The 13,033-nt window shown below is 39.9% G+C and overlaps 1 protein-coding gene across 1 annotated transcript in view; it reads right to left on the bottom strand.

Annotated features, from left to right (window-relative positions):
* Positions 1-2,692: 2,692 nt before the first annotated feature.
* LOC106812367 (endoplasmic reticulum-Golgi intermediate compartment protein 1-like) overlaps positions 2,693-13,033 on the bottom strand; it is an 18,719-nt gene continuing 8,378 nt past the window's right edge. The window contains exons 4-9 of the mRNA XM_014816221.1: positions 8,503-8,633; positions 8,030-8,134; positions 7,379-7,439; positions 5,426-5,526; positions 4,911-5,033; positions 2,693-4,568 (exon numbers count right to left, since the gene is read on the bottom strand). Coding sequence (XP_014671707.1) covers positions 4,461-4,568; positions 4,911-5,033; positions 5,426-5,526; positions 7,379-7,439; positions 8,030-8,134; positions 8,503-8,633 — 629 coding nt within the window. The 3' untranslated portion in view covers positions 2,693-4,460. The remainder of the gene's footprint in view (positions 4,569-4,910; positions 5,034-5,425; positions 5,527-7,378; positions 7,440-8,029; positions 8,135-8,502; positions 8,634-13,033) is intronic.

Genomic DNA, 13,033 nt, shown 5'->3' with positions numbered 1-13,033 from the left:
CCACCTGTACCTCCCGCCGCCGCGATCAGCGCCACCTGTGCTTTCAGCAACCTAGTATCGACATGCCTACATGCCAACATTTGCCTTATGCTGCAACCGGTGCCCCCTATTTGAGATGTGTGCTGCTTATACCTTTCCCTGCAATCAGCGCTTATTTGTGACATCTGCCATGTTGAAGGGTGATAATTAACCCATACACGAGACACAGTAGGCTCGTAATTCACCGCGACATTACTGCTGGCTACGTCTGCTTTCGCACGTGCGTAAACGCCTCTATAACACGTCAGCGCACATTAGTTATTGTCATTAGCACATCTCGCGCATCCCTGTGAGTGAATACTGACGCTGATGGCGGCTGACGGTGGGATGGATGTACGGCGGGGACTGATCATCTTCTCTGATTGTCGACAGGTCACGGGACTGATTGCCAACATGAAGAACATCAAGCTGACGGCGAAGCAGCTTGCAGAGCTGAGTGACCTCGTGAAGAAGGAGCGAGTGAGCATGGAGAGCGAGGAGAAGGTGAAGGAGAACCAGCAGTCCCTAGGATGATGACTCGTCGAGTCGACCGCGCCAGACGCGTCGACCGCGCCAGACGCGTCGACCGCGTAGCCGCTACGATGACACTGTGTTGCTACCGCAGTAGTAGCTATAGAAGCTGTACATCTGATAAGGGTTTTAGTATGTCATTGTAAGCAAGGTTGTAGATCACATACTGACACGACAGTTATGATACTTGGGCTGTTAATAGCTCTGCTTGCGATTGTAAATATATTTATAGGCTATTAGAGAAGGCAGCAGATGTAATATTTTTAAGAAGAAATGAGGCACTACTATAAATATTAAAATATTCAGCACCTTTTGCAAGGAGAGAATCATTAATTTAGGTAATACGCTATTGCAGCTCGTAGACTAGTTGGCTAGTCAATGTTGTTGCGCCCAAGCTTGTTAGCTATCTGATGGATAGAAACTTTGGGACTGATCTTAGGCGGTGCTATTGGTTCTAATTCAGTCAACACTCTATAATTATTTGCATGGTTAACTAATTTGTTTCGAATATACACTGCTACAATATACATAGGAAAATAATCCCAGCAGGTAAAATCACGTTTATGTGGTCCCATAAACGTGCAAAATCAATGATTTGAAGTATCACACTTACTATATTATAGACACTTTATAACTACCTTACTTAACATAACCTCACAGCATAATGTTTTCGTGTGCCTACTATTAGCTCGGTCGTGTTGTTGAAATACATTTATCATAACTTATTTTTTTCATTTCTTTAGAAAATGTTGAGGTGGCTATGGCACAGCATTCAGATTTCCACTACCCAGATATCGCTGAGCGATCGTAGTTTTCATTATGTGTTTCTCTATGATAAATAACTATATAATTTATTATTACAAAATTAGTTACAAAATTACACTATTTTGTTTTAGTCACGTACATTACTCAAGCAATCAACAATAGTGTTTCCAGTCATTTCATCATTTCGTTTTAAATGCCATCTAAATACCAATTCTTCAATAGGCGGAATTACGAAAATGCCCAACTTCATTGCAAAGCAACATTTTCTCATGTATAAGATTTTAAAGTTCATTGAGAAAATCCTTAAATAAATAAATTGTATGACTATGTTTTCATTTCAATTCCATTCGCACTTATATACTTAAGTTCATATAGACGTAGTGACTGCAATTACAGGCTAGCAGACATGTTGCAGATGAATATAGATGTAGACTCTAGAATGACATAATGCAAAAATAATAGCAAAACTCGTTAATGTACTCACACATTTCAACAGCCAACTATTTACACTTGAACATCACTCGCCCATTTAACTGTACCATGCCATCGTGACTTTCACTGCAGTGAAACCACTCGTCCACTTTGACGACTCGACTTTCAGTCATCTTTTTCATGTTGTTGTCCTATATTTATCTTTAGTTCACGTTAGAGCTGGTGGATAAACTTTCACTGACCCACCTAGTAAATTCATAGTCACGGTCACACGAACGTATGTATACTCATGTATTTCATCTTGATTTCATCAGGAGCGTATAATGACAAATTTGTCATGACGTATAATGACGTATAATGACAATTTGACGTCATTGACGCCATGACGTATAATGACAATTTGTCATTATACGCTCCTGATTTAATGTATATAACGTTGACTTACATATGCACACGGCCGAGAGGGGAAAATGTTTAATATTGGGTGATATTAATACTATTGTACTAAGTTTTTATGATGCAAGCACATCACGAAACTGTGTACTGATTATGTACAATTACATGGTAAAAAGCTCTAAAATTGTTTATCACAGTTAAGCCAATAGCATGTTCACGTCATGAGTGCAGATGAGTTTATATTCCAGTAATGTGTTCATATATTCCAGTAATGAGCTGATGTGCTAATTTGCTCAAGTGCAGTGCAGTGCAGAAGTTCAATTGTTGCACTGTACCTCAGAACTAGTGCTATGTTTGGTCGTGGCCAGGTGTAACAAATACATGAAAAACGGTGCGATTCTTGCAGTACAAACAAGTGTCATCGAGATTGCAAGCGAGATCTTGACAACTTGGAATTTTCGAGAGCTGTTGTAAATGACTTCACACGAGGAAACACGTTCAAGTGTCCATTTGGAATATTGTATAAATTCATATAAAAGAATCCCCACCGTTTCCATGTGTACTGCTTCTTTATTTTTAAAATAAACACATGCCACACATCACATAACATTTTTAATATATCGTCATTACTCCTCGATCAGAATAAATCGAAATTTCCTCGATCAGTGAATTTTGCCAGAAAAAAAATAGAAATCTTTGAAGGTGCAACTAAAGTGTCTACTTGATATACTAATTACTCACTTCTAATTACTACATTCATGCTGATTATAGACATGCTTAGAACTTTATTACTGTTAAAAATAAATGCCTTTCACATGAACTTGGTAAGATAGATTTTTTGTCTCCATTTTATTACTGTATACGCGTGTGCACACATCCTTTCTCACTACCTCTTCTGAAGTGTTTTCAGGGGATGATTATTCCTAGTACTAGTCTTGTTATGCATTTCAACATGAGAACTACCTTATTAGTACATGAAGTCTACAATAAAAACAAATTCTGTATTATTTACTATTAATCTAGACACATAATAAAAACCAAAGCTTTGGAACTATAGAGCATATAAAAATAGATTTAGTAACTCCCAATAGACGAATCTGGATCAATGCCTGCAAACGTAGATGAGGCCTTGATAGTATATATAATAAATTAGTAAGTATTACATGAAGAAACTCGGGAGATAGATTCAAACACATTTGAAACTTGTGCATACTGTAAGTGCAGCACCTAGCATGCAACCCAAGAAGTGCAAACAATTGTAAAAACAAAAGAGTTGTGAGAAGTTAAAAACTCAATAAAACGGTTACACATATATGACATAAGTTATATAAGTTTGTTAATTAATGTCCAGCTGCGTAGCTTGCAGGAGAGTATACCTGACATAAACAATACATCGCCAGCGACATGACAAAGCGATAGTAAAGACTACGTTCGTCTGTTCGTTGCATACCAGTAAACATGCATTGGTGAGTTTCAGACACAGTGACCCCAATGTCATACACAAATGGTTATAGCATCATAAACTCTAAATGAGGGTAGTGAAAAAATTATGAGATTTGAGACTTATGACTGCCATACGTAGGTATGATGTTTCTGTCAACAGCACCTGTGCCCTTTGTAACTCTTTCCTTTTTATTATTACCTGTCCAAGCAGCAGGCATATAGAGCCTCTCTTCCCGCAAATCTGCAGCATTATACGATCATGTGTGAGATGCACAAGATTAAAACATTTTAGTTTGATTTTTTTGGTTCCTAGTTAAAATTTATATTAAAAACAATTTGCCATCCACGGCATAACGCGAGTTAGCAGCAGCATCTTGAGCGCGGTTTTCTGAGGGTATTTTTCGATACATGTTATTGCGAGAACCACAGAAATAAAACCAGGTAAACATAATATTCTATCAGGAGTGTGATAATATAGATGACACCCCTGGTTATATCAATAACAGGAAAAATAGAAGTTTATGAATATTCAATGAATTATGAATTCTCACCTGCTATGAATACACATAGCCATCAGTGAGTCAAACTGTAGATCCAACGTAAAGGATGGATACCGAACATGAGACGACCACGATCGTGAACTAGTTAATGGAATAAAACTAGTTAATGGAATAAAACTACTGAATGGAATAAAACTACTGAATGGGAATTATTACCAGCATTACGTTGAGCTAGAAGCTGCATCATAGCAGCAGCTGCCCTTAGGTTCACTCATGACATCAGTGTTTACTCTGCCTGGCAAACCTTCTATCACGGCATGCTGTGTGTGTGCGTGTGTGTCGGTGGAATAGTGCATGGGGCGCTATTACCATACGTTAGCTCAGTTTTCCCATCTCTGCTTTTTTGAAAAGTTCTGCAGCTGTGAATATGCAGGAGTCGATGATTCCAGCAACCGTGAATGTTCCACCAATAATTGCACACACCTGGGTGACGAAACAACACAAAACTATCACAACTCTCAAATGTCTCAAGTAATCTATACAAATACACGCCACACTGAAATAAGATTCGATTATTGTTGAGGCAAATCTAAGGTTTTTCTGCCGTGATGTCAGTTTACTACTTTTGGTTATTTTGTTACTATGATATCAGTGCTGCTACTGAGCCTATACTGTGTTATAACAATGGTCTTGCCTAATTTCGCCAGACAACACGGACTACAGCTGGCATATTCTCTCGATAACGGCATCGCTATTATCTTGACAAATGTATCTGTCATGTTGACAATAGAACCTGTGTTACCTTGTGAAACAGAAGGTACTTACAGTGGTCAGGAAACTATAGATAGGAGGTCTCCTCTCCAAGTACTTCACAGTTATAGGATTGAGATCATAACGGAACCAAATCGCTGGAACCATCACGTGCCCGTGTCCATACTGCACATATTGCTGAAAAATTACGCAATCTAAATTATGTTGTGGTTGGAAAATATTGTAAGATTATAATTTACACAGAATTTCTTTCAATTTTTAATAAATATACCATAGCAATGTCGATAGGTCGCTACTGAAGAAAAATGGTTTCCTATTGTACATCTTTAACCATGTGCAGAAAAAAATTATGAAAGCATCCAATTTACCCATGACTTTAGACCTCTACAATTAAGGCTATACCTATGGCTCACCCTTATATTGCAAACATCAATATTGTTGGCTTTCATGATAGATTACGAACAGCAGATGCCATTGTTATTCCATAATCATTATTACATGTCACATATAAATAACAACGTTGCACGTTAATATATGTATGCATTACCTTATATGCATATGAGCATTACCTTATATGCATATGAAAACTGGTAGGCACTTTTTTTGTTACCATGAATATCTTCATATATAGCAGGCACTATACGCATAATGTACTCATGGGTTGCCATTGCTGTAAAAACGAAAATACGTCAAGTTGTATACACATACATGTAGTACTTAGTGCAGCTAATAAACATTGACTGTATAGTTCCTAAAAAGTCAACAATAGCTCCCACTACTAGTAACAATAGGAATGCAGTTTTGGGCTGCGGTTACTAAACACATTGCGGCTGTGGTTACTAAACACATTGCGGCTGTGGTCACATGTTTAAGATCGGGGCAAGTGATAGTCCCCTATGCGACTGTGGCCTCGCCAATGAAACCGTGGAACACAAGTTATTACATTGCTCACGACTCAAGGTTAGCAGGGAGAAGATGACTGACACGATCGAACTGGGGTATGTGAAGACCAACACCAACCCAAGCCATCGGTCAATTGACATTGCCACCCTTACTGGGGAAAACAGGAATCTTACACCAGAGATGGATGCCACCATCAAACAGGCCCTCTCCAGATTCCTGTCTGAGTCCATCCCAGTAATTTAGCCACAGACACTCCGTTGTTACAAATTCTTAAAAAACTACAACAACAAATTACTATGAGAAAACACCTGTAGCTAATGATACAAAGAGGGTTTACATCGTGACCATGACCTCGTGTAGTAGGAGGATAAACGAATAACAACAACAACAACAAGTAGTAGTAGTACTATAAGTATAATAAATAGTAATTAATACAGTAATAATAAAAAATAATAATATACCCTACTGTATTAGTACTGTAAAGTATTTACTGTATTAGTATAAACTATTACTTAGTAATACTACTAGTATAGCTCTAGTAACTATAGCCCGCGTAGGCCTACAGTTGCCGCAGGCAACTATTACTAAGTATTAGTATTAGTATTACTATTACTGTGAAGGAACACATATGGCAATCGATAACATACCTGCGAACATCAATAGCCATTTCTGTGATTTCTGGGAAACGTACTTACGTAGTAATGTTACTACAAATATATTACATATGGGAACGACGGTATGATATGAACTCGCCGGTTTGCCACATATACACCTGCGGTTGATAACCTCTAATCGGCACGATCAAAGCAAAATATGCGATTGAAGCGCCACGTTGAGGCAATACAAGTAACTATTGTTTTGATGTCTTTTTCCAGGAATGGACAAATGTTTTTATTTCGTATCGGTTTGATAATAATCGTGTCAACCCCCTGATACTATAGAAATATTATTTATAAAATTAGAACCACAAACTATTCCGTTCCGTTCTGATTTTTACATTCATCCGATTTTTCCCTAAGAAAGACTGACACGTACTGTTCAGTACATGATCATGATGTACTTATATCTGAATAACTGAGTATAATGAAATTTAATAGAGTTGATAATAATTGTAAATTGCTATTTCAGCACGTGGCTGTATATTTATGCTACGAACCAGAAAAATAAACAATAATAACCAAATAACCACAACTCCCATGCCCGTGGGGAAGAGGGTACGCACCCCCCCCCCCCCACCCACCCACCCACACACACACACAGGCTGCGGAGGTCCACTTTTTTGCAGAAAAAAATTTGAGAAATGTCCACGTTTTGAGGATCGCTTTTGGCTGCTTGTTTTCATATCATACTGCCTTAAAAACGCGCGAAATGCAGTCTCAGACAACCTAATTTTCAAAATTTCCGGGGGGGGGGGATGTCCCCGGCGCGCCCCTAGAGACTGGTGCCCCCGGCGGTCGTTAGGTCCGTAAGCTCGTTGGATCGCGCCCTTACTAAACACATTGCGGCTGTGGTTACTAAACACATTGCGGCTGTGGTTACTATACAAGACAATTTCTCGGCGCTCACGCTGTACCTCAGGCAATCCTACCTTGCTCCTCGCTGTAAACTACAACACTCACCAGTTCCCTCAGTTTTGTCTGCATCTCTCAGAGGATTGTAGTTTCCGGGAACATGTGACTCCTATATGCAACAAGAAATGTTTATCATGTACAAACCGAAACGTCACAGACATTAGCAGATTTGGATATGCTAGCCTAACCTCTAGTCTCTATACAGGACTCTTCACATTGTTACTATCCAGGACAGGACCGTAGGCTGAGCAAATTCCTGGGGGGGGGCAAAATTTCATGACTCAACTGTGTAATGATGAGCGACGGGCGCAGCTGTTGATCAACGTCCATAGTGTGGTAGGGTGGGTCTGAGACAAGGCTTTCATGAATAAGTGACCAAAAAAATCATGTTAGGGTTATTTACGATTATTAGCTAAGCTTATTTTTTAATTTTGCTGCAAAATCTAGGTGGGGCAGCCCCCCTTGCCCCCCACAGGTTACGGCCCGGCAGTACATGCATCTTAAATACTGAAAATGCTGTACTTTCTATTAACCTTGCCACAAAGTTGCAAAACCAAAATTCCTGCATAGTTTCCAATTAATGATTTACTTCAAATGAGTTACATTGATGTTATCGCCAGAAAGGATTCATGGAAGGTATACATTTTTACCATGACAGTTCAAATAATAACATCAACAGTACTATACATCGAAACATACCATAATTTTATCCCCATAGCTCAATTCATGGATGTAATGAGACATGTCTGGTATCCCTGTCTGGTGACCTGCTGCATGTGTGGATATATGGAAGTTTCCAGGCACCTGTTCATCATATAAGATATTTGTCATTCATGCCAACACTCTTCGTAGTCATCCATCACTTCTTTCCCTCCCCTGCTATATATTTTTCTCCCTTCTTATTTGTGCCCCCCTCAATCCTTTCTCTCATGCTCTCTCTCTCTCCCTCTATTCCTTTCCATTTCTCCTCCATCTCTCACACATTACATGTTTCATTATATGTTTCATTCTACCTACTTCTGTACTTACTCACTTCACGCACGCACGCACACACATACACTTTTTGTCATGCTTTCATTCATTATATATATACAATAAATATAGTATAAGTTAGATTTACACCTTTATGATAAGGCCTTAAAATACATGGTTAATACATGAAGAGTACTTACTTTATTAATCTGAAATTTAGCCTGGAAATTGCAACCTACTCTACCATCAGTCATCAGAGGAGTTTTAAATATATTCTCCATGAAGCCAACTTCATGACGACCCCCATCATCTTGAATGTCAAGCCCCAACACTTGAAAAAGAAAATAATGTGACGTATAAGAAGCTACACACATTCCAATAATCTTAATTTGCTTTAACACTTTACAATACGATTATAATAACAAGCCGTGATCGTACTATTGATATAGCTATATCCATATCAGGGCTTGAAACTAACCTAAAATGTTCACTAGCCAGCAGGGCTAGTGACCTGTAAAATCTACTAGCCCTTAAAAATATCTCCCAGCCCTTACTTTTCTGAAGTGCCGCGCTGAGGCTACGCAGTGAGCAAAATTTTGCCATTTGCGGGGGGTGGTGGAAGGGGGGGGTGAGGTGGGTGGATCTGGGTTTGCTCATGTACAATACTAACTTACACAAACGTCTTAATCTTCTAGCCATTAGTTGTTTTGACAACATCATTTATGCTATATTAAGCAATAGTAACCTTTTAAAATTATGGTCATCAAGCATCGCACTTGGTATCACGACATCACCGTGAAGATCCACATTATATTCATGACAGAGAGAGTGAAGAATTTTGTCGGCAATCACCTAAGGATAATAAATAGGAAAAGATTAAAGTGGCAGAGGATAAGTGAATATTATCTGATGGAGAACAGCATATACCAATATTCGTGAATTGTGAAGATATGATATAACGCAATAGATTTAGAGGACTAATATGCGCGCGTGTGAAATTCCTGAGCAAGTGCTGGATGTTTAGATATCGCAGGGCTTGAAAACTAACGCCGCCACAAACCCCAACGCATCGCCCGACGGCTAGTAGAAACACTCAGCCTAAGGGCTAGTAGAATGTCTGGGTATAGGACCAAGCCCTGTTGCGAGTGGAAATGCCGTACCTAGATAACATATTACTTAGTACTTTTTCAGCAATTACTACGACGTCGCCCGAGATACTGAACCTAGTATAAGTAATATAAAATTTGCGTGTGCAAGACATTAATTAAAATTGCAAAACGCTAAACTTATAAATCAGTCAAGTACCGCCATCAGACAATAAATATCGGTCCAACCCATCCATGCTGCTCTATTGCGCAAGCGTCATGCCAATTGTCCCCTCTATTCAGTGTGAATACACGTCCACGTTTGGAGTGTTCTACCCCGCTTTCTGGTTTATCTGTTCCGTCGGACACGGGTTAGTTAACTTCAGTTCCCTCTAACCGTATTCAGCTGACTCTCAGGGTAAACACTCTAACACCATCCTCTACTCACCTTTTTCAAACGAATAAGATTATTTCAACTTTGTACCCGGTTGCTTAAACTTATCAAATTCACTACAACTACAAATCTTTACTTAATACGGAAGTTGGAATCCACCCCTGGTTAATATACAATCTCAGTCGCTTGTCGTCTATAATTTAATCCGACTGCCTGGAATAGTAGTCATGGTTTTGTCAGGTAGTCTGTTATTGAAAAATATACCGTCTTAAACTACCATTTCTGTACTGGTTATTTCTAATCCTATTGATAATACGATTGTTTATTCACTAGTACACTTAGCTCTATAACACGCTGTAATTATATTCAGTCAACGCATAGTAATATCAACTATAACTAAATCTCAAACTAATCACATAACAGGATAACTCTAACTTATAACTCTATATCTGTACTTGTTACTTAACTACTAACTAAACTCTTGTATTCTATAGATGTAATTTCATCTAGATGTAGTAGAGATATATCACAATATGGTTCAAATAACATGAACTTCTATATTTCTGTAGACTGTACTTAATAGTTCAATCGTTAACTCCTAAGTACTTAAGGAATTTATTCTGCTCTTATAAAATTGTAAGATGTATTGTATTTTGTATATATATATAGTATACTATATTGTATATATATCCAGGATGAGACGGAATCAGAGAAGCGTTGCTTCCCGACATCACGCGCACGGCTCGCTTAATCCCGAAGCGCCTGATACCAGCGCATGTATCTCGCGCGCAGGTTCCGCGGCAAAGGCGCACGGCGATCCGCGGGAACGTCCTACGACAGTATTGCAGCGCTGGCAGCGTATGGACTCCGTCCGGCGCATCCGAATGCAGGTCGGCAGGCGGCACGAAGATCGCATAGCTGCCAGCGACCACTCGAATAATTTTACCGGGAATCAATGCAAACAGCTCAGCTGCATTGAGGCTGGCTGTTCTTCTGGGCAAAGTTCTCTCAACACGAAAATATCTATAAAAGTGGTCCAACAGCGCGTTGCTACTTACTACACTGTGTTGATAAGTGTTATTATGAATTGTATTTTATTATGGCGTCAGTGGCTTCATGGTAACGAGCGGACGGCGCCCGCTGCAGGCGAGTACAGTAAGCTGGGTTCTTATAATAAATACTATGCGGAATAATACGCCTCTATCATGGTAAAATAGAAATGTAACCTAAATCTAACAAACAATGCACGACGGTAATAATCAACATATCTATTGAACAAGCCAAACCCCCAACCAATAGCTGCTCCGTCGCGATATTGATTCGCCGAATAGCCGTAAATCCTAGCCGTTCAGGTCTGTTTGTTGAACGTTAATTTTACCAGAATACAATGAAACAGCTTGAGCTGCATTCAGCTGGCTCTCTTTGCAAGTTCAATGAAATATTCAATAAAAAGTGTCAAACCCGTCTACTTCTACCTGGTGATGTATAAGTTTTATTTATGAATTGTAATCTTTATTATGCGCTCAGCGGCTCATATAACCAGAGCGGCCTGCGGCAACGCGTGCAGGCGAAAGCCCTAAGCTTCGGTCTTTATAGACTATAAGTACATACATCCGCACAATCATATGCCTCTATTGATGTACATAGAAATGTTCACCTATATACAAACAATGACGACGTACTAATCAATCACATAATAATCACATAGAGCGTAGCTCTAGTACTGATAGCCACGCGTTCGATTAAAACTGGGGCGCCGCAGGCAGTTTGTTGCCCACAGGGGTATGCACGCCGTCAAGGTAACTGCGAGCGCAGCGCGAGTTGTACTAAGTTTTTCTGCGAAGTTATTCTGCACAAAGGCAAACTCAGGGCGCCCCCCTCGGACCACAAGGGTAAGACGAAGTTTTTGCTATAAGCAGGCCCAACACTGGCACGATGTAATGATAATGCAAAACTGGCTGTAAACGTACGCTCTCAAAAACGATTATTAATAAAACAAATACTCATCCCAACAGCTTCGATCTTTTGTTTCACCACTTTGAAGACACAGTGTTGGACTTCTTATGAAAACATAATGTCTGCTGTTCCCTAACATAGCTTTGTGTCACGCGAGAAATCAGACAACAACCAAACAGAGACTGAGACGAAATTCTCCGCCGCAACGATGCCACGCCACGCGCTGACGCCTACCGAAGACGGCGAGCTTTGCAAGATAATATCGTGATAATCATAATGGCAAAGATCAGCACATGCACATTGGAAGCGTCCAAGAATGGAACGGGTAGTGCGAGTCGGCAGGGCTAGACTGCTACCTACCCGGACCTTCAGTCAGACCAACTATCGTTGGCTACACTGAAGTCTTAGTTACGCTAGCGGTATCGAAGCTGCTGCAGCCGCGCGGTCAGCTCCCTAGTGCATCGAGCCACAGGAGCGTTTTTTTTTTAAAAATACTCTGAAATCGGTACGTTAGATGGGACTCGTTGCGCATCGATCCGAGTAAGTTCGAATTTACACACTCTCAGGCGCATAAAACAGACCAGAAACGCTAAATTCGTTTTTTCTCTAGCACGGAAAAGACGAGCCGGCCGCCCCCGAGCGCATAGCAACAGATAACGGAGCATTTGGATTTATGCTCGCCCCACCTACGTGCATACTCGAAAGGCTTCTGGAATGCCCACAACATCGCTCAATAAGGATCATTTCACTATACCCCCAGAAAGCGAGCCTCTGGAAATTTTTTTTCAACAGGGCAGCGATTTTGATCAAAAAGCGCCAGCCGGAGGCGGCGCTGTTCCGCGCTTTCGCGGCACGGCTGCATCCACTCCGGGACCTGCAGATCGTCAAGAGTAATATACAGCCTAGAGTGTAACACGAAAAACTAGTGCTATTTCGCATCACTCATTATCTACTGAGGCCTGTGGTGAGGCATGAATTCACGTCCCATATCTCGGCTAGGGGTATCGTAGAGATCAAGCGGTTGTGTCTTTATTTAGAGAGCAAAGCAATGCTGCTTAACGCTAATAACATGATTAGTCCTAAGAACCATCACAAAGTGATGAAATTTGGCGTGAAATAGCACTAATTTTCCGCTTGTTACGCTCTAGGTTATTTATTAGCTCTTTTGATATATATTATATATATATTATATAATATTTATATATATATATATTACTGAATATAATGCTGAATTTAAATTTTCATGTCAAAGGAATTATTGCAGAATGCATCCGGAGCGTCTAAAAAATCAAAACG

This window comes from Priapulus caudatus, unplaced genomic scaffold (genome assembly GCF_000485595.1).
Source record: "Priapulus caudatus unplaced genomic scaffold, Priapulus_caudatus-5.0.1 Scaffold639, whole genome shotgun sequence".
Taxonomy (NCBI): Eukaryota; Metazoa; Priapulida; class Priapulimorpha; order Priapulimorphida; family Priapulidae; genus Priapulus; species Priapulus caudatus.
This window is presented reverse-complemented; position numbering and strand designations above follow the sequence as displayed.